This window comes from Dryobates pubescens, chromosome 20 (assembly GCF_014839835.1).
Source record: "Dryobates pubescens isolate bDryPub1 chromosome 20, bDryPub1.pri, whole genome shotgun sequence".
Classification (NCBI taxonomy): domain Eukaryota; kingdom Metazoa; phylum Chordata; class Aves; order Piciformes; family Picidae; genus Dryobates; species Dryobates pubescens.
The window spans coordinates 8862254-8888259 of NC_071631.1; the positions used below are offsets into that span (position 1 = coordinate 8862254).

General features: G+C 51.0%; 1 protein-coding gene across 6 annotated transcripts; it reads right to left on the minus strand.

Moving 5' to 3' along the window:
* Nucleotides 1-1102: 1102 nt before the first annotated feature.
* Nucleotides 1103-26001, minus strand: MBTD1 (mbt domain containing 1). 6 transcript variants are annotated; one of them, XM_054170487.1, is made up of 18 exons: nucleotides 25774-26001; nucleotides 24396-24509; nucleotides 23569-23757; nucleotides 18252-18453; nucleotides 17164-17297; nucleotides 16229-16343; nucleotides 16055-16140; nucleotides 11151-11268; nucleotides 10524-10658; nucleotides 9970-10058; nucleotides 8326-8560; nucleotides 7373-7428; nucleotides 7047-7151; nucleotides 6136-6283; nucleotides 3770-3852; nucleotides 3078-3312; nucleotides 2414-2491; nucleotides 1103-1442 (listed from the first exon to the last, which is right to left on the minus strand). In XM_054170487.1, the coding sequence occupies exons 4-18, from the start codon at nucleotides 18403-18405 to the stop codon at nucleotides 1324-1326; spliced, it is 1890 nt and encodes a 629-aa protein (XP_054026462.1). In that variant the 5' UTR covers nucleotides 18406-18453; nucleotides 23569-23757; nucleotides 24396-24509; nucleotides 25774-26001; the 3' UTR covers nucleotides 1103-1323. The 6 variants fall into 6 exon arrangements, with proteins under 6 accessions (XP_054026462.1, XP_054026459.1, XP_054026463.1 ...); XM_054170484.1 differs by having other exon boundaries at nucleotides 17158-17297; XM_054170488.1 differs by having other exon boundaries at nucleotides 16055-16137; nucleotides 25774-26000.
* Between the last annotated feature and the right edge of the window lie 5 nt (nucleotides 26002-26006).

Below are 26006 nucleotides of genomic sequence, written 5' to 3' on the forward strand. Positions count from 1 at the left end.
TCCACACAACCTGGCCTTCCAAAATCTGGACAGTGAAGCAGGTGGGGCTAATGGGCTGCTGAGACTTGAAGGATTCCAGGCAAGGAGCAAATCTGGTTCAGGAATCCTCTAGTGTGTGACTTACAGGCTGGTTTCAGTCTCAGCCTCCACACGTGGCACCACTGCAGCTGTGCAGAACTGAACTCGGTGGTAACCCTCCATCTATGGCTCCTTTTGGCTCACCTGAAACCATGGAACATCAGCTCTGAACCTTCACAAGTAAGTCATTCAGATGGGAAGGGAACAGCTGGGTCCTTACAAACGGAACAAAAATAAATCAGAACAACACTCAGAAGCTCCTCCCACTCCCAGGGCTTGAGTTACTATCTAAGCTTCCTCTTCAGTCAAAACCCATAGCTGAGACACTCCAAAGGAGGATGTATCTGAAGTTCCAGTTTGGCAGAGGGCTCTGTAAACATCTGCTGAAGTGCTCCAAGACTACGGACATGGATGTACAGACAAGAGCTTTACAGTCCCAGTCCACTGCCTGCTGTGGTCAATTGATACAAGGCTACTGATGTTGATGGGCACTGAATCAGACCCTAAGGAACCTTTAAAAAGAATTAATAATTAAAATCTTCTATAAACCCAAAATATTTGAAACTAAAGAACATCTAAAGAACATCTCCCGAAGTCCCAACCTTCCCCAGGCGATGGCTCCACTGCCACTGGGGCTACTCACTGAGTAGCTGTCCAGGACTATCTGCCACACAAACAATTGACGCCTCCGAATTAGGGCTTGAAAGCCTTCTTCTGCCAATAAGAAAAAAAAAAAAACCCCAGAGACGTGACCAGTGCAGCTGACAAGAGTCTAGAAGTCTCCCAACTTGTACCCAAAAGGTTCACTTGGAGTTGCAGCCCTACCTTCCTCCAGTCGCTTCCCACCACCATGCCGATTAAACTTTAATCTTACCAAAAATTAGAATTTCAGTTCTAGTTAACAATGCACAATAAATCTGAACTGGAAAATATTACAAAATTCTTTCAAAAGCTTCAAATACAACACAAAAGTGTCCATTTTTTGTCTGTAATAAATTGAAAAAAATCTTTTTGTTTTTCTTTGTTTTTTTTTTTCTCCTTTTTTTTTTTTTTTTTTCACTAAAATAGTTTCCCCTCCCTTCCGTAAAAAGTCTGAACCGAGCCTGCCCTGGCTGCAGTCAGCAGAGTGCCCCAGGGACAGCAGCACAACTGCCCTGTCTGGGGGGAGGGGACAGAGCCAGCCAGTCCTGGAGAGAGGCTCTGCTCCCATCACCAACACTCTGCCCCTGGCTCCTCCCTGCTGCCTCAGGGCTCCTGCTTGATGTAGTAACTGGCAGAGCCGTTGCTCTCCTGGTCGGATGCTCCCTGGAGGAAGCCATACTCCTCCCCGTCCAGCAACTCCTCCTTCAGCTGCAGGGACGTCACTGGAAGGGAAAGATCAACATTGAAGAGCTGCAAAATCCCAAGCAGGGACTCCACCGCTACCCTGGACAGCTTTGGGAACCCTTCTGGGGAAGGCTGTTTCCTCTTGTCCTATCGCTTGTTCCAGAAGAGACTGATCCCAGCTGGCTCTGCTGCTAAGAACCCATCAGGACTGGGTGCAGCACTTAGGAAGCTGCCACCAGCCAGTGCTGCCTGCTGGTTCTGCTGCTTGGAGGAGTTTGTGTGGCACAGGGAGCCTGACTGTCTCCTCTTGACCTGACCCCATCACAGCAGAGCTCACGCTGCTCAGTTCTGCTGCTGGCTTCTCAATAGAGCCAGCCAGGAGGTAAAGCACAGTGTTAGGGATCTGCACACTGACAGCAGCAGAATGACTCCAAGGCATTTGGAGTGTGCTGTGGGAACACAGGGAGCCAAGATCCCTCAGTGCTAAAAAGACTCCAGGTGAAGACATGCACAGAGGTTCCTGTAACTAAGCTGTGGTGACCTTACCATGGGAGCCCTGCATTGCCTAGCTCTGACTGAACCCTTCTCCAAGGCTTTGTTTATTTTGGAGTGCCAAACAATGACAGGCTCCAGAAGCCAATTCCTTACCAGCATTTCCTGTGCCTCAGCACTTACGCTGCCACCATCTATGACAAATAAGCACATTGGAGGCAGCCAGCTCTAACTTTTCCTGACCTTGTTCCCTCATCCCCTTTGGATGATGAAGTGGATTTCTTAGCACTGAGTGAACAGAAGAACCCAGCAGACGGTCCTACTTGTTTCCACAGCTCTGTGCCCTTCAGGGCAGTGAGCAGAACAAACTCCACCAGAACCAATCTTCTCCTTATGGCACTAGGTAAAGGGAATTTCCTCTCCAGGGTCTGTCACATCTCCAACTAGAACTGGGGCTTAGGAAGAGGCCACAAACCCAAATCAACAGGACAAGTGCAAGCACCACTTTGTCACCCACTTTTCTTGTGTCCTTTGTACTGCTGTGATTTAGCTTTTTTCTTCTGTTTGGATGAACTTGATTGGCTGTCTCTTGAGGCTGCAAAAGCAAACAAAATCAAATCAGGATTCAAACCTGAAGTTTAGTCCTTTGAAAAAAAGCCTTCAGGATGTGTCAGAGCAGCTGATGCCCCCTCAGTGAGTGGATGAAGGCAGAGCACCTCTCCTGGGGAAAGCCTCCCACTGAACTGCCAGCAGCAGCTTCTAACCCTGCCACTGCACAACCAACAGCTCTGCAAACACAGCTGGAAGTGGAGATAGATTGGTCTGGCAGTGAATCAGTGCACTGAGGTCATCTCACAGAAGCCCTTCTGCACAAGACCAGCAATGCACAGGCTGAGCTCCCTTGGCTCCAGCTGGCAGTGCCAGTTCTCAGTGATCCCATCCAGAACCAACAGCCAGGCTCTCCTTGGATCAAACCAGCATCCTCTGGCACTACAATAGCTAAACAGCCTCAAAAACACCCAAAAGTGCTTCAGAGGTCGAGGTGAAAGAGAGCAGAACTGCATCCTTCTGAGCATGGGCAAGAATTTGTTCTGGTAGCTGAACATGGAGAGCATGGAGAGAAAAATCAGCCCCAGGAACCAGTACCGAGCATAAGCAAGGACTCACAGAGCAGGACTCACACTGTGGTGCTGGAGGCTGCAGCTGGTACCCAGTTAGCTGGCACCAGCCCACTGGGTAGAGGTCTGGGGACTCACAGTCCACCCACTGGTCGTACTCCTCCTCCCAGCCGTCGAAGTGGATGCGCAGCAGGCGGTGGATGATCCGTGTCACCGTGGCCACACACACCAGCCGCGGCTCCATCAGGTCCACGGCCTCCAGCTTCATCCCCACGTGGAACCCGTGGTTGGGAACCTCCTGCAGGAGCAGCCAGCAGGCAGCCAGCAGAGGGGAAGTGTTCATCAGGAAGGTTGCAAAGAGTGCTTGGGTCAGTGTGAGGCAGGCAGACACCAGAGAGCATTTCTGAAGCTTCCTGCAGCCCTGCAGCTTTGGCACCTCAGAAGCACTCCAATGGTTCTCATTCCTGACAGCCTCTGCTCTCCCAGCTCTGCACAGCATGACATCACTGAACTGTCTGGGTTGGAAAAGACCTCTAAGATTGAGTCCAGCTGTCAGCCTAAGGTCACCATGGCCACTAAACCACATCTCAAAGGGCCATGGCCACATCTCTCCTGAACACCTCCCCCTCCCTGGGCAGCCTGTGCCAAGCCCTGGCCTCTATCAGTGCAGAAATGGCTCACCCCGTGGGGCATGCAAGCAGAGAGGCAGAGGAAGGCCCAGCCCCAGCTGGGACAAACACCTGCATGTTCCTTACCTTGTTGAAGAGCTTGACAGGCGCTGCTATGGAGTCAGTTTCCCTGAGGTAGTCAAACCATTTAAAAGGGAGTTTTGCATAACCTGTGAAGTTTAAATAACATTTTCATACATGGACTGCAGGCCTCAGGCTAACAACAACAATCTCCTGGCACTGAGCTATGGCCAAGAGGACAACAAAGGGGCAAAACATTAACATCAGAAACTCCCTGAGCTTTGGTCTAAGGGGGCAGCCAGCCACCTGGACACTGCCCACTTGCACCAGAGGAGGTGAATGAAGCTCTGGACAACACAGCAAGAGCCACTGCATGCCAAGATCAATCATTCATGCTTGAAGCTCTGCCCACACAGATCCTTTGTCTCTACAACACCCCAGAACAAATCATGCCATTGAGTACAAGCAGAGTCTGTCCCATGGGAAAGAGCTCCACTGCTGCAACACTCCAGGTGCTAGGAGCAAGCAGGGATGTTTCACCAGGCTAAAATTAGCAAGAATATGGAAAATGAGGGCATTTTTCCTTTTTCTTTTTCAGTTTCAAAAGCCATTAAAAAAGGCAAAAGTCCTCTCCAATGTATTTAGCTGTTGGTCATCCACTGAATATTCATAAGCCACACAGGACTGTTTTGGGCACCTTCTCCAGCTGCTTTACCAGCAAGCCTCAGATTTTAGCTGGAGCAGTAACAGCTCAGAAGATGTCCCTGTAGTGGCCCACAGTGCTGGGGAGCTATGGGAACTGCTGGATCTCATCTCAGCAGGCTTAGAGAACTCCCAGGGCCAGCCTCAGGTGACTATCACAGCCCAGAAGGCAATCCCCAATCAGAGCATCATCATCATCTTCTGCTGACTTCAGCAAGAGGTGAAGATGTTGGGAAGGAATGGGTATGTGAACACAAAATCCAATGACTTCACAACAGCTGAAAGCTCTCCACAAGGCTCAGTGCACTTTGGAAGAGTGCTCAGGCCAGGTACATCACAGCTGCACCAACAGCTGGGGCTGGACACCTAATAGCTCACGAGGACAGCAGCTCTGCCACACCACTGCACCTGCAGCCAGCTCCCTTGGTTAGCTCAGCACACACGGGGCAGACACCTGGGCCCTGCTGCAGCAGGCAGAACAAAGAAAGTGCCCACTTTGAAGCTCCCAGTTTGGAAAGTAAACCCCCACCCCCCTTCCCCCTCCCCAAGAGCTCTGATCCCATTGGATATGTTAATGCACATCATGCTCTGTGCGGTACTGCTGATAATTCCTCTCTCAAATGGCTTTTGGATCACTGCAGGAGGCATTTGTGACCTGAGTGATGATACAGCAGTGTCAGGGAGGAACTGCCATCGGGGGAGAACACACAGAGAGTGAGAGTGTCAAAGGAACACAGACCATCATCAGTGTGTTCCCAGAGCCCCCCCACTGCTGTGGAAGTGATCTCTGAAGAGCCAAGAGGAAAAGTTTCCTCCCAGCAGGGGGGTTTTCCCCATTCTGTCTCACCACTTCCACATTCCCATGGGCAGTGGATTGCTGTACACTCATCTGCATGCTGCCTCCTCCCACAAAACCCTTCCCATTGCAAGCACTCTTGCACAGCACCTTTGAGGGCTGATCATGCTCATGAGTTTCTAGGCAATAAATGGACTACATGAACTGACTGCAGACACCACTGAGCCTGCCCAGCTGCACTGCCTGCAGGCTCATTAGTGTGCAACAGTGGCAGTGGTAGGAAACGGTTTTCTTCATGTGGCATAACACTGCCTTTGTGGTTCTCACACAAGAAAACAGTTCAATAAATACAAACAGAAGCCTGCAAGAATGAGAGTGGAGGAAAATCCATAGCAAGCCCTGGTTGGCCGCTGGGACACAGCTGGCTGCAGCCCAGCAGTGTGCTGTGGGAAGGTGAAGGCAGCACAGGCTGCTGCAGCTCAGGGGCTTCTCCTCACAAGGCCTGAGCAGCCCCCAGGGCAAAGCTCCTGCTCTCTGTGCACCTTCCTCAAAATCAGCTGGCACTGCTGTGACCTAGTCCAGCCTGAGCCCCTTCAACAGTGTTTGTTGACCCTTTTGGTGGCAATGCCACCCTCTCAGCTGGCCTTTGGGTGACTACTGCAGCTCCCACACATCCCAGCTTGGTGCTTATCCTCAGTTCTCACAGCAAAAGCTTTAGCCAGAGAATCACTCAGATGATCCATTTGACTTTTTTAAGTAAGAATTTGTTGTGGTTTAGGTTATTTTCAAGTTATGCTGCTGTCTTTGCTTCAGACTTGGGACTCAAGTGCTAAAAAGATGACTTTTGCAGCCTGAGCTAAGAAACAAAGCACATGGCACATACAATATCACTGAAAATACTGAAAGCAAAAGGTGGTCAGAATGCTTTATGTACCTCTGGGTGGAGTTAGTTCAATCATGTTAATTTCACAGAAACCAACAGGGAAAATAGAAGGGGAAGTGGCATGGTAACAAAACCAATCAGACCCATCTGCTGCTTCTGAGCCATCAATCCCAATCATAAGATAGCCATCTGCTAAAACCTTTGTAAAGAAAAACAAAATTGGACATTAAGTACCTTCAGCTGGGTGAGGAGGCTAGAGAGAAAGCATGCCAGGTTGGAAAGTGACAGTGACTCAACAACAATGGAAGCACAGAGAAAGGACATTCAGTTATCACAACAAGTCCCAGATCACAGCTCTCTCCAGGTGTGCACTGCTGGCACACAGCCCCTTGCAGGCTGCAGTCAGGAGATGAGAAGTTCCTGCCTCTGAGCCCTGCTTTGGTTCTCATGAACATCAGCTCCACTTCTACAGCTTTATGTTCAGGCTGCTCTTTGGCTTGCAGGGACATTCTGCACACCATGAGTAAGAGGAGACTCAAACTCATCACCAGCCTGCTCACTGCTAGGGTGACCAATTCCCCTAAGCTCCTCTGCACATTTTCTTCCTCTGTTAAAAGAGGTTTTACATGGATGGGCTCCCTTCCAGCCAAGCCAGGAAAGAAGCACAGCCTTAAAATCTCTTCACAGGCTTCTGCAAGGAAGCAAGAGAAGCTCTCTGGATAGCTGTGCAATTAGCACAAATTAATCTACCCACATATTATATCCCAATTAAAAGTAGGGCTGAATTTCCAGAGACTGAAGCCTGAACAAAACCTGACCTGAGTACACTGCTGCCCACAGATGTGAGCAGTTAAAGCTCCCCAACAGCTCTCCCTGGCCTTTAGTTTGGTTCTGAGCCTGCATAAAGGTGGGGGACAGGAGGATTCCCAGCTACCTTCCCAGACATAGGTTTGTTTTCTTACCTTTCTAATGGTTGCCACACATATTGCTGAAAGGTTTAAGGGGTCTATAGCTTCCAACTTCATTCCTTCTTTAAACCATTCTCCAGCTGAGTCGACCTCTTTTACCTACAGAACAGCACCAGAGTTCAGACTCTAACAAGCCTGGAGGAAAACAGCCCCACACTGCCAGAGCACCAGACCAGAGCACCTCTGCCAGCTCTGTTTGTGCCAGGGAGGCCAAATCAGCTAAGTGCTTCAGTAAGAAAAGTAAAATGCTTGGGCTGGGCCTAGCAGAGTTTCCACACACCAGAAACTGAGACCACAGCTGCTGCTGCCAGCAAACTCACCTTCAGAAACAAGTGGGGGGGAGCATCAAAATGTCCATCCTGTTTCTTTGTCAGGTCTGCAAAGGATCATGGCACAAGTTACTCACAGGTGTAACAGAACAGCCACTGCAAGCCCAAGACCACCACACACAACTGCAGGGCACTACCTATCCCTTTTCCTCATTGACTTCTGCCTGACATACCTTTGCCACTTCACCTTCTCTGCCCATCTCCCAGTGCCCTCTGAAAGGAGGAAATCTGGCACTACACAAATACTCAGCTTGCAAGTTAGACATAAAGTGCAGACTCCACTGGTCCCTGCTGTACTGTGCAAGCGACTGACAGGGAGAAATGAGGAGCTGGTGCAGCAGGGCTGTGCCACTCCAGGCACCAGCAGGAGAAGTGCCATACTTGGGTGTTGCAGCTCAAGGTTTTTCTGCTTAGGCAGCTTGCTAGCCTCTGCTCATCAGTGACTCTTTCCAAGTACTGACACACTGCAGATTAATCTAGAATTGATTTTAGCTTCTCCAGTGCTGCAAAATACACAAATTGTACTGGTAGCAAACTGGATGCTACAGAATTGGTATAACTGAGTCACAGATTGCATTGGTTGAAAGGGACCCTCAAAGGGCATCTTGTCCAACCTCCCTGCAGGCAGCAGGGACACCTCCAACTACAGCATGCTGCCCAGAGACACACCCAGTCTGATCCTGAATGCCTGCACCTCCTCACCACCTCCCTGGGCAGCCTGTTCCAGTCTCTCCCCAGCCTCACTGTGCAGAACTTCCTCCTGATGTCCAACCTAAACCCACCCTACCCAGTTCCAAACCACTGCCCCTTGTCCTACTGCTGGAGAACCTTCTCAAGCCCGAGCTCCTCTCCATGCGTCCTGCAGCTCAGTTCATCGGCTGCCCCTCGGGCCCGCAGGGCTGCCCCCCCGGCCGGCGCAGCGCCCCCTGCAGGCCGCGGCTCACCGGCGCGCTTGAAGCGGTGCCCGATGGCGCGGGACCAGCCGACGTGGTGGATCAGAGGGCTGTACATGTGGCACCAGAAGTCGTCGCTCTTGTCCTCGCTTTCCTCGTATACCAGCCGCAGCCGGCCCCCGATCACGCTGTCCACCACGGCCACCCTGGTGCGGCACAGGTGCGTCTTGTCCACCACCTCCACCCTCATGGACGTCTTGAAGGGGTACTGCATGCTCTCAGACACCTTGAAGTGACAGGGGAAAGCCTCCTGTGAGCACTCTCTGCCCTCCCTCGGGCACCTGCCCGCTGCTGTAATGCAGCTCACTGAGCTCTGAGCTCAGGCTCTGACTAACCAACCTGCAAAGCACAGCAGGGGAGAGTGAAGGGGTCCAGAGAACCATGCAGAAGGGGTCCTGCAGTGCTTTGGAATCACAGAATTGTCAGGGTTGGAAGAGACCTCAAGGATCATCCAGTTCCAACCTCCCTGCCACAGGCAGGAGCACCTCACACTAGATCAGGTTGCTGAGAGCCACATCCAGCCTGCCTTTAAAAAACCTCCAGGGATGAGGCTTCCACCACCTCCCTGGGCAAACTGATGCTTTAATTGCATCAAGCAGAGCCCCTCACAAGTCTCACAGAGCTCACAGGAGCTTCCCATTGACTTAATGAACATTTCTTCAGTTGGATAAAGTTACCTCAAGAAACAACTTCAGCCAAAACCCCACCAAGATTGGTGTGTTCTTTGCCATTCATTCAAAACACAGCACTTGAGGAACAGGATGACAACAGCTTATCATAAAAAGCATGGGGAAAAAAAAACACCTTCAAGACAATTAAAGCTGGCTACTCACAACCATTTCTTCATAACATCCCCAAAAGAAAGGAAGAGAATGGGAAGAGCTGTGCCTCTGCCTGGTGACAGCACACTGTTCAACCACCACTGCCTCTCACTTGACATTCCCACTAGGAACTCCCCAAGGAGCTGAGATCTTGCCAGGTTGTTTAATTTGGCTCCCATCTGAGCTAGATTTGTAGACAGAAATGATTGATTGCAGAAACTCTGTTGTTAGTTGTTTCTCTACCCCTGGCTGCAGTGCAAGCCAATAAGCAAGCCTCAGGTTCCTGCTGGAAGCCAGGTACCGTGGCACAGCAGCTGGAAGCACACTCACAGCACACTGCAGGGGCAGCTGCCACCAAGACAAGGCTCAAACCCAGCACAAGCACCTAGTGCAGCAGGAATGCACAGCAGCAACACTCCCTCTTTGCTGTGTCTGTGTTTGTGCTACAGTAACACCTCCGTGTCAGTGTCTTGAACTAGAGCACGACAAAAACCTTTCCCGCAGTAGGAGAATCAGGTTTCAGTTTTCTTTCACACCACAGGGCACTAGTTCAGAATTGGGGTGCTTCAGAATTAACACAGATTAGCTAGATGTAAAGAAAATGCCTCTCTGCTGGAGGAAAGAGTCTGTCACACAGACACTGGCAAACATGGACAGCCATGGAGAAGAGACTCCAAGAGAAACTATTTCAGAGGAGAAACCACAGTACCACGGCCAGGGCAGGAGGAGCTAATGTGCCACTGCAAGGCACTTCAGCCCTGCACACTGCTGCAACCTGCTGTAAAGAAGATGATTGACATCGCATCAGCCTTACCTTCTGGGAAAAGTCAGGAGGAAGTGTTTTGGCACCAGTGAGTCGTTTCACTAGAAAAGCTTTCCAGTTTGTGTATTTGTGTTGGATGGCTGTTGCAAATGAAGGGGAAAAAATCAGCCTCTGATTTGTAATTGTGTCCATTAGAGACAGTATGAGAGTCTGGAACACGTAAAGAAGAGATCCCAGGTGACTGCTAAAAATCCTGGATGACAACAATGACAAAAAGCTCTTTAGAGAATGAATGCTACCCGGGGCTAAGGCCAGGGGTTTGCCAGGGCAGAGGGCACTGACAAGCTACCAACCAAAGCAGTGCATGTCCACAGCACTGACCAGCCACCTGCCTCCACCTCACCTCACAGCTGCATCAGCTGGGCTACTCCAAAAGCACTTTCAGCATCAGTCAAGTCCTTATCCTTCCAAAAGCTAAAAGGATTAACTCCTAACTGCTGACAGAGTTGCTATGGTAAAAAACACTTTGCTCTCTGGGCCAGGATCAGATGCAGTTCAATACAGACAGACTTTGATAGCAATCAGCAAGGCCACCAGTTACATACTTCGAGGAGGGACCAGGGGCTTGCCACTGGTTGCACACCAACCAACTGGGTGGATGTCAGACCCACAAACGTTGCACCAGAAGTCAAGACTTGAATCATTTTCAAAGCCTTCGTATCTCAGCAGGGCATTGTAGCCTGAAAGAAAGCAATCCAGGGGAAAGAAGACAAACATTAAACAAGATTGTAACCAACAGATGCCCATTTCTTCAGCAGGCAGGTTCCACTGGGCTTTCAAGACCATCATTTTCCACAGGCCATTATTCTCAGGGCACATTTGCAGGTGGTTACAGCACAGAGCACTCAGCTAAAGGTCTGTGTGCTCTCAGGTAGGTCACACTGCCACTGAAATTCCTGAACTACAACCCCTTGCAGGCTCTGGGGAGGAGGTTACCATTGATTACCCACAGCAGCTGCTTTGCATATCTTGGCACTGTGACCTTGGCATTTTCACTTTGACCCACAAGCAGTGATGTGTCCAAGGCACCCTCGGCTGTCACTGAACTGCTACAACATTACCTCTGTGCACAGCTCTGACAACATCACACTGCCCAGGTGCCCACTGCCAAAGTGACCAGCTCCCTTCAGTCCCTTGGTTGTTACCAGGAGTTGCCACTCAGATCTCTTTACCTGCTAGTTTCACAATCCCAGCTATCCAGAAGACTTTGGTGGGCAGGCTGCAGTCAGTGTTTGGAACCTCCACTCGCACTCCTTCCGAGATGTCACCCCAGCAGGTCCCCATGGGTGCCTGGCATTTAAAGTGGGGGAAAAGTCACCAGTTCACCACAGGCAAGGATTATTTTGGTCCTACCAGGGGTTTGTGAGTGACTGAGACAAACCCATCACTACCCATGACAAGACATCAGCCTGGCTTTGGCCTGAGGCAGCAGTGCAGGGCTCCAGCTGTTGTCATTACTCTCTAGCCCCAGTCCTTACTCTGTCTCCCACAGGCTGCAGGATACGCAGCCCCATGCTCTGGGAAGCACAAGCACAAGTCACACACATTCACTGGCCAGCTTTGCTCTGCTGGCTTTCAGCTGGCTGCAGGCTCCTGATTTTAGTGGGAATGCTGCTATTCCTCTGTGACTCCACTTGCAAGAGGATTAATTGTGGGCCTGGAAATCCAGGCCTGTACCACAGACACCAAAACCTCTCAACTCTGCCAACTAGGAACGCTCCTGAGAAACGCCCAAGTTCTGCCTTGGATCTACTCCTGTGACTTAGGAAGGGGTCTGTCATCTGGCTCAGATCCCCTTGGAGGAACAGGCTTGCACATCACCTGCAAGGGAGCACTCCCTCAAGCAAGCAGGAGGAACAGGAGCTGAGAGGCACCTTCTCCATGGCTGTCAGAGGGAGGTGCACAGCGAGGTGCTCCACACTGTCCTGCGGCTCAGATTCCTGTCTCAGTAACCAAAGCTATGCTTGTTGAACTGCTAAGGGCCTGGGGAAGCTGGAGGTACAAATGACTCTCAGTTTGCTGTCTCAAGAACACTTTGTTGAACAGAGCACCAGGAACAGGCAGGCAAGGCTGGTGCTGCAGAGCCACCAGAAATGCACAGTGCTGAAGAAGGTAAAGCCTCACAAGCCACTCAGCTGAGGTTACACTGCTAACAAAATAAAAGGGACTCAGCCTACACAAAGCTTTGGCCTAGCAAGAAGGGGAGGATTCAGCTTTGGGGTGTTTTAGACCACCACTATAGCAATTCTAAGGTGTTCTGAGAAAAAGGAATTCTTAGTTCAGAGAGCATCCAGATACCACAGGGACAGCTGAAGGGATCCTCCAGACCTGTCCTGCAGTGGGCAGCTGTTGTTCTAAGCTGTCTCCCACTTACCAAGCTCTCTGCACAGCCTCCAGCTTCACAGAATCTTGGCTGAGAGCCACAAGGGAAGAAATCTGGATGAATCCTGGATGACTGCAAATCACAATACTGGAATTCTGCTGGCCACTGGCTAGCAGCACTAAAAGCCAAACTCATTTTAACAGGGGACACCCTTCGCCAGCAGAAATCTTGGAGGCCAGGCATGCAGAACTTAAAACTGGTTTTAACTATTAAGGGAAAACCCAAGCTGCTGCAGGGCTGTCAACTTGCTGCTCCTGAAGCCTGCTTTGCATGTTCTCCTCTGTCCCATCTATACACAGGCAGCCTCAGAGCTTTGTGCTACCATCTGGCAGACAGAGAACACAACTTGAAATATGCTGGCTTAGTTTCACCCACAGAATATGCAGCTACAGCTCCTCAGACAAGTCCTACCCCACCTTCACTGTCACCTCCACACTGACACCTGCAGCTTTGGGAACTGATTGGAGAAATCAACCTTCCCAAGTGCACACTGGAGTGAACCTTGTTGCCTTGCACAGCGACACAGATGAGAGACAAGCAGCACTGAATCATTCCATAACTCAGCTGCACCCCATTGCAGTGCTTTACTGCCTGCTCATCTCAGTGGATTCAGAGACAAAAGTACACCCCAACAGCTCTCCTCATAGCAAGGAGCAGAAATGTTCCAAATCTGCATTCCAGATGTGGATTGGTATAGAGGGAAATAGCAGAAAGGTAAATTTGTCCTTGTCTGTGGAAAGATTGGCTCTGCTAGTTCTCCTACACCAATCCAGATGGCTCACCCTCCAGAAGGAGGCCATCCTGTGCAGCATCACTAATGCAGTGCCAGAGCAGGTGGCTGTCCTGAGGGCTCCCAGCACACCTGAGCACTGAGCCATCTCCTTGTACCCTCCCTGGGAGTGTTCTGAGCTGAGCAGGGCTGTAACAGCCACCTGCCGTCAGCTCTTCTCAATCTGCTGCACCACCCAATGTTTGCACAGTGCTCTGGGAAACCCCAAGAGCACTCTGCAAGCGTTAGGCCTGGCTTGGCTGCTGGCTGAAGGGTAACTGGAGCCTGGACTGGCACGGTGAGAACTAGCAGAACCATCATGGACAGGTAAGAACAAATGTACCTCTCGGGTCTGGGGCGGAGAGATCCACTTCATGTCACTCCCCAACAAGGAAGAGCTGGTTCACTGCTTCCTGCTCCAGGAGATGGCTAGGGAGGGTTATCTGTGAGCAGCAGCTGCTTCTCTGCAAGGTAAGGTTCAGTCAGGAAGGTCCTGTTGGACAGCAGCCCCTGCAAGCTAAGTGTCCCCACAGTGAGCTGAGCACAGGCCTCCTGTGTTAGTGCAGCTCATGGCTCTCCTGGCTTCTGCAGCTCCCACAGCTTTGGGATGGCAGCCACACTGCCAGGGCCTCAGACCTGCAGCTGGAGTCAGGACTTTGATGGCAGAGTGATGCTACCAGCTCCTATGCTGAGCTTGTGCATGAGCAGTCCCCCCGCAAAAGGTAACGCCAGAGAAGCCAATGTCCAGAAGGGGCTAAAAGGAGCAGTTCCAAGGCAAGCACTGCCACCTCCTGTGACATCCTGGGAATGCTCCTTGTAGCCAAGCAGCCAACGACAAAAGAGGCCAAGAGAATGAAAATAATTCAGCTCAGGGCAAAAACTCAACTGGAAGACAGAGAAAATCACATCAGACCTGAAATACTGAAGTGTGCCAGGTTATAAAACACAATCCAAGAGCCAAATCCTAGACCCTGTGGTTCCCTCAGTTTCTTTGTGATTGGTCCCACTGCTCCCTGTCAGATACCCACACAGACCCACCTGGCACAGCCAGATGCAGACTTTCTCTGGTGACAACCCAAAGGGCAGATGTCTCATGATTTTGCTGTCAGTGCAATACTTCTGTTTGGCCAGAACAAGCCTCTCACAGGTGTGTGTGGAAGCCAGACCAGGGCTAGTGGACAGACATCAGCCAGCACAAACTGCTGCACACCAAAGCAGTGCAGTACCCAGAGGCAATAACCTCTCCAGACAGACACAGAGTGCTGCTCTTAGTTAGAGTGGCAGAGGAGGGAGCACCTAGCAGGGGCACTAAGATCTTTTCAGACCATGACTGCTTTAAGCCATGGATTTTCCAGAAATAACTACAGCAACACTAACTGCAGATCACACTCCTGTAACAATGACACCCACCAGGAGCAGAAGTCTCCCCAGGAGACTGCAGGAGTTGCATTTTACCTCTATGAGCAAGGAAAAGCAGGGAGAGAGGAAGCAACATTCAGGCTTAGCAGAGCTGTTGCCATGCAGCCTGTGGGAGTGCTTGAGGTGAAGGATGAAGGTTGGGATGGTGCCTAGGGTGCAGTGCCTGTTCCCATCCCCAGGGTCCAGTGTCTGCTCCCACCCCTGGGGTACAGTACAGCCTTAGGAATGAAGCAGCAAGAAGGAAGATGCAGCTCTTCTTGGCATGGGAAGTTCCAGCAGAGCTCCCAAGTGAGCTGGCTGCTGCAGCTGCTTCCTAGCCAAGGATGCTGTGCAACACAGCTTGTGCTCTCAGAGCAGCGCAGCCACCCTATCAGCCAGCAGCTCTGGTATGCACTCCTGAAATCCCTTCTTCCAGCACCTACAGAACTGACAGCAGAGTGCCAGCTTGCTCCCTTAGCTTGTGGAGTTCCACACAGAGCCACGACGCTGTGCTGATGCAAGGCTCTGTCTGGGCAGCACTCAAGGCCTGTGAGCATGAAGGATGCTATTCAGAGAGTGCCAACTGCCAACAGCCCTCAGCTCCTACTGATTTATGAGCTGACAGGGCTCAGCATGAATCCCAGAGCTGGAGAGAAAACAGCCCTCTCCTCCCTCTTGGGGAGGACTCCCACCAAACAAAATGTTTGTTTTGATTGCAATTTTCATCAGATAACTCTGAGCAAAAGAAAGCTTTTGTAAGGTGATGGAACACTTCCCACGTGTCCAGAGCCAGCTGAGAAAGCACTTTCTGTCACAAAGTTTGTGCTTAAGAGACAGAGAGCACTGACAGGATCTTACACAAGACCTAGTGATGGGAATTTACCCAGAGCTAAGGACTGGAACTGAACAAGCACATTAAAGACATGCTGGTAAATATTTTTCTGACTCTAATTACATTGCAGTGACTGAGGACTTTGAAAGCTTTGTAACCCTGGTACAAAGAAAGACAACCTCTTGAGGTGAAGAGCAAGCCTTCCTTTTCCTCTATTTCTCCACTACTGACAGGGAGAATCTGACTGAACACTAAGAAAAAGAATCCTCAGTCCAGTCCAAACATATAACCTAGAGACAGGTTCAGCACCACAGAGCAAGCCTGGCTCAGTCTAGACAGCCTCCCAGAGCTCTTTCTCATACTGAGCTGGTTGGTTTGGTGCTTCTGCTGATCCTGCCCCTTAAATGTGAGAAAGGGAACTTCTCACGAGCTGCAGAGCCTTCCTTGTACCTTGCTCATTGTTTGGCAGCAAGCATGGTGAGAGGAACTGAGTGTCCTGAAGGGCTTACAGGGCGGATAATCCCAAGCACAGCCAGCTGACAGCAGTCACACTCACACAGCTGACAAGTTTTATAGGCCCAGGCCACAAACCAGATTTGGATTGGAACGCTTGGCCAAACTGAGCTGAGGCAGCAGCATGGCACTCCCTCTGTCCTGCACACACAGAGGAGAGCAGGTCCTGGGCAGTACTCACGTGTCTAAAGCAGGTGACAGGAGCTGCTGTGAAGCTATTGCTGTTGATGTAGTTACCCCAGCTGAAACCTTCCACAGGGACAGCTGCTAAGAGAAAGTGATTTGGTTTAGGAAGCTGCTGGTGAGCCCCAAGTCTTGAATACCAAAGAGCTCAGTCCTCTTGCTGTGCCATTACCTGCTTTAGTCTTTGCCTGGTTTTGCAGAGTTGCTTGGTACTGAGCATAAGCTGCTAACTTGGCCACCAGTGGTTGTTTCTGCAGGACTTTAGCCTTCTTGGTTGGAGGTTTCCCCTACAATACAAACACCCCAGTAAATAAAGTCATCCCAAACTCCCACCAGGAAAGTTCCATAGGTCTGTAGCATCTCTCTGCCACATTTGACTGAAATCAGACCACCACAGCACCAAGGGTGACTAAGTTTCACAAACCCACAAGTGATATTAAAGAAAGTCAAAACCCAACAGCAAAGCATGTCCAAAAGATGCGTTTTGTGCTGGCATTTCACCCGGAGCAGCACCACAGACTCTTTGTGCTTTACCTGCAAAACAGATAGCTTTTAACAGCAGCTCACAGCTTGTGGCTCCACTCACACCACTGCAATCCCCTGGCATTTGCTGCAGTCCACCTCAGCCAGGTGTGATGATGCTTGTGCAGCTCTCTGTACCTCTGCTTGGATGGCACAAATGCCCCTTTGTGATTTGGGGGCTGATATTGAAGGTGAACAGACCAAGCCCCACTTTGTCTCTCTAGTTAGGAAACCCCTCCAAACCAAGCCACACCACAGCAGTTCTAACCTTTGACAGGCTCTAAAGCCAGGAAGCACCTTGCCAGGATGGGCCATGCAATTTCAGGTCACTACAGATAGAGACTGGAGATTTCCCCTCATCTGCTTCTTGCAGAGGCCACTGCATCAGAACTGAAACCAGGAGGCTGCATGCTCTGTGATTTGCTCTTTGAGCAAGGCAGCTTGGTCATTACTGATGCAGCCTGGAGTTGTGGCTTACAAAGTCCCTTAGGTGAAAGGTTCCTTCACACGTTACCTGGAGGCATCATGCAAGGTGGACACACAGAGACAAGAAGTAGATCAAGAAACTGGTGTCTGTACCGCTACCTGAAGCCTGGCCAGAATGCTGGCCTTCTTGGAGTTGGAGGAGTAGCTCCTGGAGCAGGACACGCTGCAGAAGCGTTTGGTTTTGGAGTAGAAGGCGTCCCGGACACCAACCATTCCACACATCTCACAGGTGGCTGCAGGAGAGAGGGAAAGCCCAGGCTCAGCAGGGCAACAAAGACCTCGGGCAAGCTGCAGAACAAAGGCTACACAAGGAAGCTCCCACACGTGGCACCACCAAACAGCTTCTTGGGGCTTGACCCTGGAGACAAATATCAGCACCAATGGCAGTGAGAGGCCAAGAGCCTCCAATTCATGGCTGAAAAGGGTTCCCCTCTCAGCTCCCCGCTCATGTCACCCCTGAAGGAAGTGAAGGATGCAGCTGAAGCAGCTAACACCGAGCTGTGTGCACTCCTGGCTCTCAGGGGAACCTGCTCTGACTCTGGGCCTGCCAGACTGCATTTTCCCTAGGTGTGGAATGCTTCTGACCTGAGATAACACCGGATCCCATTTGGAATCACAGATCAGCACACCCAAAGGACTCCAGCCCACCAATACACTTTCTAGCTGGAACCAGGTGCTTCAGAGGCTGACAGCATCACCCCCTGAGCTGTTCCATGAGGAATAAGGGTTTGCAACCAACTCATGTCAATGAGAAAATACCAAGATTCTACTCGGAGAGCTCTGTACACTTCACACAGCAGCACCCACAAAGCTTTCTTAGGAGAGGCAGAAACATCTCAATACATTTTCTATGTAATCCAGGGAAGGAAGAGCACATGCCCAGGCGCAGAGCACACACTGCATGTCCCTCAGGGGACAAGAACCATGTCTGTGAGAACACAGACAGACACCTGCACAGCAACCCACACAGCACACAGCTGAAGGGAGGGTGGATGCTCCCACACAATTCTTACAGCAGGATTCAAACCTTTTGCATTTCAGTTTAGCAAAACCCAAACAGCTGCTCCCTCCCAAACACACCAACCCCTGCCCTTCAGCACTTCTGGTCCAGCTTTGGGACTGGACCCTCTGGAACCACGGCACAGGCTAAAGCCCATCAGTACCCAAGCCCTGCTCCATGAACTTACCCATGCCAGACTTGCCATCTGGATACGTATAGACCTGTCCATTGTTCTTTATAATGGGGAGGCTGGATGGCAAAGGAGCAACCTCCTCTTCACTCTCATCTGAGCTGGAGCTGCTGCTGGTGTCCTCACTACAACTATCATAGCCGTCAAACATCCCGGACGAGTCGCAGCTTCTCCTTCCTGCTCGCGAAGTTTGCTCTGTCTGAAAGCAAGAGCACCACCCCCAGCCCCCCAGGAGAGCAGCTCAGCATCCTGAACCCCAGGATTTCAAGGTCAGGCTTCAAAAGTTTCAAAGTCAGCCTTCCAAAGCAGATGCACTAACAGCCTGCTCCATGGGCACGCAGGCACGAGCCAGATAGTGCCAAGGGCTCTCGCTGCAGCCACGAGCAGCCAGGTTTTGGTACTGGGGTGCACAGGAGTTCAAAATCCCTCCTGACCCACTGAATGCATAGTAGCAGCCCATGCACTGTTTTGCTCGGTACCTCCAGAGTTCATTAAACCTGACGTGCTGAGTAATGACAGCCACAGATCTTAGATGCAAATGAGCACATTCCAGATGGCTGCAGTCAGCTGCACTGAGATTCATTCAGCTGAGGAAGCTGGGCAGAGAAGAGCCAGTTCAGCCAAGAGGGCACTGCTGGCAGAGCAGCAGAGCTGACAACATCCCTCTGCTCTCCTTGGCTCCTGGGGCTATCAAGAAAGCCCCTGGCTTGCTGGGATTCAGAGCCCCATGTGTGCGTCAGGAACACCTCTCCACCTCCAAGGGATGCTCTGAGGATTAATCCATTAGCAGTGATGAGGAGCTCAGTTACTATGGCAATGGGGGCTGTGTGAATGCTGAAAGATAGAAAGGTGACTAATTTGCCACTGTCACACACAAACTTGTTACATAAGTTTTCCTAGAACCAAAGCCCTGAGGTCAGGTTACTGCAGTTTGGGGACAGTTTCCAAAGCCACTACACATCCAGCACAAATGCAGTGCTGGCTGACTGACACCCAGTGCATGGCTTTAGCACTGACAACTTCCACTTCACTAATGACTTGCTCAGCTCTGCTGAAACAAGGCTACTCCCACGTGAGCTGCCTTCATTGAACTACAACAAAAATTAAACCATTTCCAAGTGTTTCCATTTCCCTTAACAATCTCTGCTGTTTGAGAGGAAAAGCAGATAGAAAGAGGACAAAGGAAACCCTCCAGCAGAAGTTAGGAGAAGGGAGTACAGCCAAAAGCACAGAGAAAGCATTAACAAAGCCTTTGCCTCTACTTCCTCTTCCAAGAGCTATTTTTACTGCAGTCATTGCAGACTGAAAACCAATAATAAATAATAATAACAAGACACAATCAGATTTCCTTCTGAAGTTGCATTTGGAGTTGTGGCTTTAAGATTTCATCACACTAATTCCCCAAATCCCTTTCCTAGAGAGTGTGTGCCTGAACATCTTCCCTGCTGGCTCTCCTCCGAGCCTTTTCCTGCCATGCTACCCCCTTATTAAAATATCCTCTGATCCCCTCTGCAGTCTGACTAAAGCCTATTGTGGAAGGGTTTCCTTACAGTTACAAGGGAAAACTGCTTCCCACACCGACCCCATCCAACAGAAAAAGCCCAACAAACAAAAGGCAGTCAGCACAACAGGGAATGCAGGAAGGTAAACAGATGGGAATGCCTTAAAGCAGCTCTGACAGAAAGCAGCCCCAAAGCCAGGCTGATGCTCATCAGGCACTCATTCCTCAGCCAGCAACCTGAAATTATCTCAAAGCCCATCAAAACTCAGGACAGGGCAGAACTTGCAGCTCCCTGAAGGAACTGCCATCTGCCTGCAGCAGCCAGGGTAACAGAGATGCCTGAGCCCTGGCTGCACTGCTGAGCCTTACCTGTGTGACACCCCCGGTGCCAGCAGGCAGGAGGGGCCTGAGCAGTGCTTGTTTGTGTGTGCACGTGTGTGCAGAGCCAGGCAGGAGCTGAGCACAACGTTGCCATGGATACAGGGCTCTGCCAACACTGCCAGCAAGCTACAGAACACCCAGAGCAGTCATCTCCTCGGGATCTCAGCAGCTCCTCACTGCCTCCTCAGCTCTGCCTGCCCCTGACAGTCTCTGCTATGACAAAATGCGGTACTGGACTGACCACTGCCACCAGAACACTGGGCAGGTCTCAGTGGTGCTGCAGAGCACATGGGCAGATCTCCTTCCTCATTCTCTCATCCTCCTTAAGTCAGCTGATCTGATTTCCCCAGGAGGTCAGGGCCTCTTCCCACAGGAAGGGGACTCAAGCCTTTAGTGGAGGCCAAGAGAAGGTGGCCCTGGGTGAGCTCTGCTTTGCCCAGGCTTTGCTGGCTGAGGGCTGAAGTGCTGTGGCACTCAGAGGGCAGACATGCAGCCCACTGCCAGTTCCTGCATCTCCCAGTGCTAGGGCAGAGCAAGCCCACAGCCAGCACTGCCCCCAGCAGCGCCCCTGCTGCGAGGGAAGGTGGAGGCAAGCTGAAGGCCCAGTGGCACAGAAGGGAAGCCAGGCTGCTCCAGGCAGGCTGAAGCATGGTGCAAGATCACAATCACAGCTCCCACAATAGCACAGTTGGCTCTTGTTCTTCTTTTGCATCACATATATTTAGAACCTCAATATTACTGCCAAGCCCTCTTTGCCAAAATATCCACAGCTGAGAAAGAAAACATTTTTACTTCCTAGATGAAAAGGTGGGCCCTCCACTATGAAAATCTTTCTTCAGCACAGTGCAAGTTCCCAAGAAGCAAACCTGCTGCTAAGTTGAACTGCACTGTCAAAATGAGTCTCGGGCTCACCTTTGCATTTACTTCGTCTTGGGCCAAGCAGTCCCAGTTCAGGTTATGTTTTGCTTCTGGTTTTCAAAGCATGCTGGAGGTTTGGTAACATTTTTATCCAGCCTTTTGCCAGATAGTTGCCAGGAGTTTCTGTAATTTGTAGTTATTATCTGGCTCAAAATATGTTTTGTGAGATGTGGAAAAGATAAGAGTAGTGCAACAAAAGTCCTACCAAGTACTTTGTGTCAGAAGGGAATGGAATTAGGGAAGATGCTATGCAAATACCTATGCTGGAATTCTGCTGGAGCAGATCAAAACATTTCTGTTTTGATAATAAACACCAGGAAGGTTCTTTTGAACCCATGTTGAAACACAGCACTTGTAGAAAGCAGTGAACAACACAGGGAGTCTCCAACAACCCTTCCTGCAGAGCTTGGATGGAGTCTGCAAAAGAGCAGAACCTCTAACATCTGAGACAGACAAAACCCAGAGCACAGCTCTGCACTCAAAGGTCAAAACTGGCATCCTCACAAAAAGGACAAGACATGCCTGAAGCAGAGCCACAACGAAGATGAAGCAGCTGCCTCAGTTACAGCAGCAGCTTGCAACTCCTGCCAGGCTCCTGCCAGCCATGAGCAGTGGTGTGCCATGAGCTGACCAGCAAACCTTGTCTGACAGAGCAGCACCCAACCATGGCAGCTATGGGATGGGAGCCTCAAAGAGCAGCTTATCACTGGGCACAGTGTCTCCACTGCACTAAGGCACTGTTCATGAGAGCTCAGTCCTTCCCTCCAAAGGGCTTTCAGGCTCCCAGCAGTAGTGACTCAGTCTAACAATGCCAGCCCTGGTAAAACCAATCCATGTTTTGTAACACAAGCACACAGGGAAACAAAAGTTGCCTACCCTTAGAAGCTGGATTTAGCACTAAAAGTCATGCTGAGGAGCTTGCCTTGTCCTCAAAGCTGAACCAGATTAGTGCTCTTCACCTGCTAACAAATGAGGGAACTGCATCCTGCCTCTCTGCAAAGCATGCTTTGAGCAGGAGCCTGCTCACTACAAAGGGCAGAGCTTTGCAGCTGCTTCATACCAAAAGAGCAGCAGCTTAAGTAACTCCAGCACTAACAGGGAGTCTGCTAGCACATGAAGCAAGAGCAATGCACAAACAAAAGAACAGGACAAACTTTCAGGCTTATTTTCCTAATGAGATTACTGGTTCCTGACAGGGAAGATCTTCAGAGCAATCCCAAGCCTGTGGGAAGCAGGGCTGGCAAAGAAGCCCCTGCACCGGTTTGCTTGGGGCTTTTTTTGCATACTTTTCTTTATTGAAGGGATGGGTGGGGAAAGGAACTCTTAAGAACTGCTTTCTTACTCTGCCCAGCTTCCCATTTTCCTGTTCTCCCTCCCTCCTCCCTGCAAATACTTGGCAACAATGTGTTTTGAAGAAATACTCCTAATTAACCATTACAGAAGGCAAATGGTAGGACAGAAGAATAGGCTTAAGGAAACCGGTGAGAGCAGGAAGGCAACCGAACAAAGATGGAGAGGAGCTCATTTATCACTCCCAACACAGCCCCATAAACACATCTGCTTGAACTTGGTCAGCACATGACAGCATGCAGTCTGGGAGCACCAGGAACTCCTCTTGCAGCATTAAAAAATTGGTCCTGAAGGGAGAACAATGCAGGGCCAAAACACAAAAGAGAACCATTTTGTGTTAATTAGACATCAAATACTCACTCAGGAAATTGCTTTAGTGTCTTGATGAGGGCTGTGCTCAAGTGTTGGCCAAACTCAGGAGAAAGCATTTTGAAGGTGAAAACTTGCTACAGAAAATATCCCATTAAGTAACAAAACTGCAACAAAGTGCCCCCAAGTAAGCGCACCCCGGGCAAAGCAGGAAGGTCCAAAACAGTCACAGAAAGGTTTCTACATGGTTACTGTCGCTACTGAGCCAATTGAATTTCCAAAGGCAGCTGAGAGTGCAAGAGCTGTGGCTTAACAAAGGCTGAGCTGCACCTCCGCAGACAGGCTGGAACCCCCCCCGAAACAGGACAGAAGGACAGGCAGATGGTGTTGGGGGCCAAGATCACCAAGGAGGTCAGGCACAACCTCCAAGCCAAGGGTCCGTGAGAGCTTGAATCACATCTCCTCACAGCCTGTGCATTTCCAAGTGGTATTCAATGTGAGGCACAGCTTTTGTTTTCAAAAGCTCATTAATGTTTAATGCTTCAAGCTCAGTTTTAGCTCTGGATGTCAGCATTAAGGAAATGAGAGGATGGGACTAATTTATTGCAACTCCTCTGAATGTAAGCTGGCCAAAAGAATGTGGTGCAGCAACGCCTGCTTGCCTCTGTGGGGCTGCAGTCTAATTGTGCCTCAGAGCAAGACAAAAAGGGAAACTCAAAGGTGGTACCAATTTAAAGAAAACATGCTTTCAGCTTTCATTAGAAACAAACAAACAGGGAAACCCCAAAGCCAAACATTTTGGGATTCCTGGAAATCAGAACCAGCCACACTTACTTTTGTACAGGAGCAACTCACCTCTCTCTGGGAATGTGCCTTCCACTCCTATTAGAAGCAAAATCTCTGCTGGAAAATTACAGAAATGTGTTTTCCTGTCTCTTCATTTGCTATGTCTGACAGCATTTTGTCTGAAGCCATTTTCTGCTGTTTGCCAATGGTTTTGTCCATAGCCTCTTTCCCAGGGGGTTTCACACAAGAGGGGAGACTCTTTCACAAAAAAATATATCAGATTAGCAGGCAGCTCTGGACAGGGCTGTGATGATTAACACCTGAAACAGCAAAGTTCCCAGCAAAACCAACATCTGCTACAAACTCCATTGTGCTTCTACAAAACCCCTACAGGAGCATCTGCAAGAGGCAAACACCCCCACAAGTTCAACATGATCCCCCCCAAACACACCACCAAGCCCAAGTCGCCAACACCTGAATTCCTTCCATGTGCTCAGAGCCAAACTCAGCAAGCATCACTCAGGACCCAGTGCTGACTTACCTGAGGAATGAAGGCAGGCAGCAGTGGGGTGCAGAAGGGAGCAAAAGCCTTGCAAAAGTCAGTCAAATTTTAGGAGGTGAGAGAAATGAAAGCAAATGGAGAGGGAACTTGTGCACACCTTATCATTACTGCCAGTCATCCAGCTCATTAAGGAACAGCAATGAAGAGAACTCACTTTACAATCCTTTTGCATGTGCACCAGCCTGCACACTCTGCAGAACACCTGAACTGCTCCTGTAGCACCAACACCTTCCACACAGGACAGCAGAGACATCTGCTGTGCTCCCCTATAGCTTACATTAGGCACTTCCCTAACAGGATCCCTAGGGAAAAGCAACGAGTAAAGGCTACTGACCTAGCAGGGTGGATTGCTTTTTTAAAGGAATAGATTGCTTTAGTTCCCATTTAATGGTCCAGATCTGACCCTCTCACAGCCTTTTCACTCCATTCCTTACAAGTCGAAACCATACTGCAACAGACAAATACAACAAAGAAATCAGTCAGCTCAGGTTCTCAGACCTGCACAGTAACTTTACTTCTAAAACACAGAAGATTGCCCTGCAGCCCTCAGTTTTAGTGGGTGTTGGATGTGAAAGATCACAGGGGCTGCCATCCACGCTCTCAATCTTTAATGGGAATCGTTTTCACACGCTTCTAGGTTCTGCCATAATCAGCATACACTTTGTAGCAGGGTTTAAAAAAATTTTTTTAAAGCCGCAGTGGACAGAAATTGCTACACTTTAAAACATTTCCAGCAACAGCCTGAAAGTGAAACTGGTTTCACAGGTTTACTGTTCCTCCCATGAAGAACAAAGTCACAGTATCAAGTCATAAAAACTACACAAAAGGGGGAACTGGATGCAGCGAACCCACAACTTTTGAAGTGCTAATATTAAGGAAAACAGCACTTTAAATGTGCGCGACTGGAAAATTCAACCTTCGAGGCTTTAGCTGCAAGAGAATCCTGCTGCAAACCGGCACTCGAGCGAACCCGGAGAGGCGCAGCCGAGTGCGCCGGACTCGCTCGGAGCGAGATCAGCTCGAACTGCGCCGCGCCGATCCCGGCTGCCGGCAGGAAGGAGGAGGGGGTGGAGGAAGGGAAAGGACCCAGCCCAGGCCGGGGGGAGCGCGGGGCTCAGCCGGCACCGGGGAGCACAACAAAGGGGCCCCGCCGCTGCCTGCTCCACGTGCCCGCCGCTCCTCCGCCGGTGACAGGCTCGGCGGCGCTTCCAGCGCCGGCCCGCGGCTCGGCCCGCGGCTCTCCCCGCGCCCCCCGGGGCCCCTCCGCCTCAGGAACGGCTCAGCTCCGCGGGGTTACCGGCAAGAAACTTTTCGTGGCAACACTCCGCAGAAAACCGGCCCGAAGCCAGCCCCGCTCCTCATCCCGCGGGGGGCCGCCACAGCGGAGACCCCCGCCCCGGGCTGCCGCCCCCTGCACTCAGCAGCGCCCCGCGACGCCCCTCCGCACACCCACAAAATCCGGGGGTGCCCGGGCTGCTGCTCTCCCACAGCGGTGCGGCGGCCGGCCTCCCCCGGCACAGGCATCGAGAAAAGAATCGCTCAGCCTCCCGCCCCTCAAGCCTGCTGTCTATCCCCTCACAGCCCCGGGCTGCCTCCTGCGCCCTGCCGCGGGCTCCCGCCGCTCCCCTCAGGCGCCGGGGGGCCCGCCTGCCCCCCCAGCGGGGCAGCCCCCGTCGCGGCTGCTCCCTCTCCGGGGCTGTGGAGGGACTCACCAGGTCCTTTGTGTTTTCCATCAGGCCCTCATGGGCAGGAGACGCCCGCTGCCTCTGCCCCCTCCCCTCGGCTCGGCCCCCTCCGCCTGCCGCCTCCCCCTGCGAGGGGCCGGGCCCGGCGGGGCAGGAGGCGGCCTGCGAAGTTCAGCCTCCACTCGGCGGAGAAAGGAACCCAACTCCCTGCGCCGGAATATCAACAACATTAGCATACGGCCCCCGCGCATGCGCAGCGC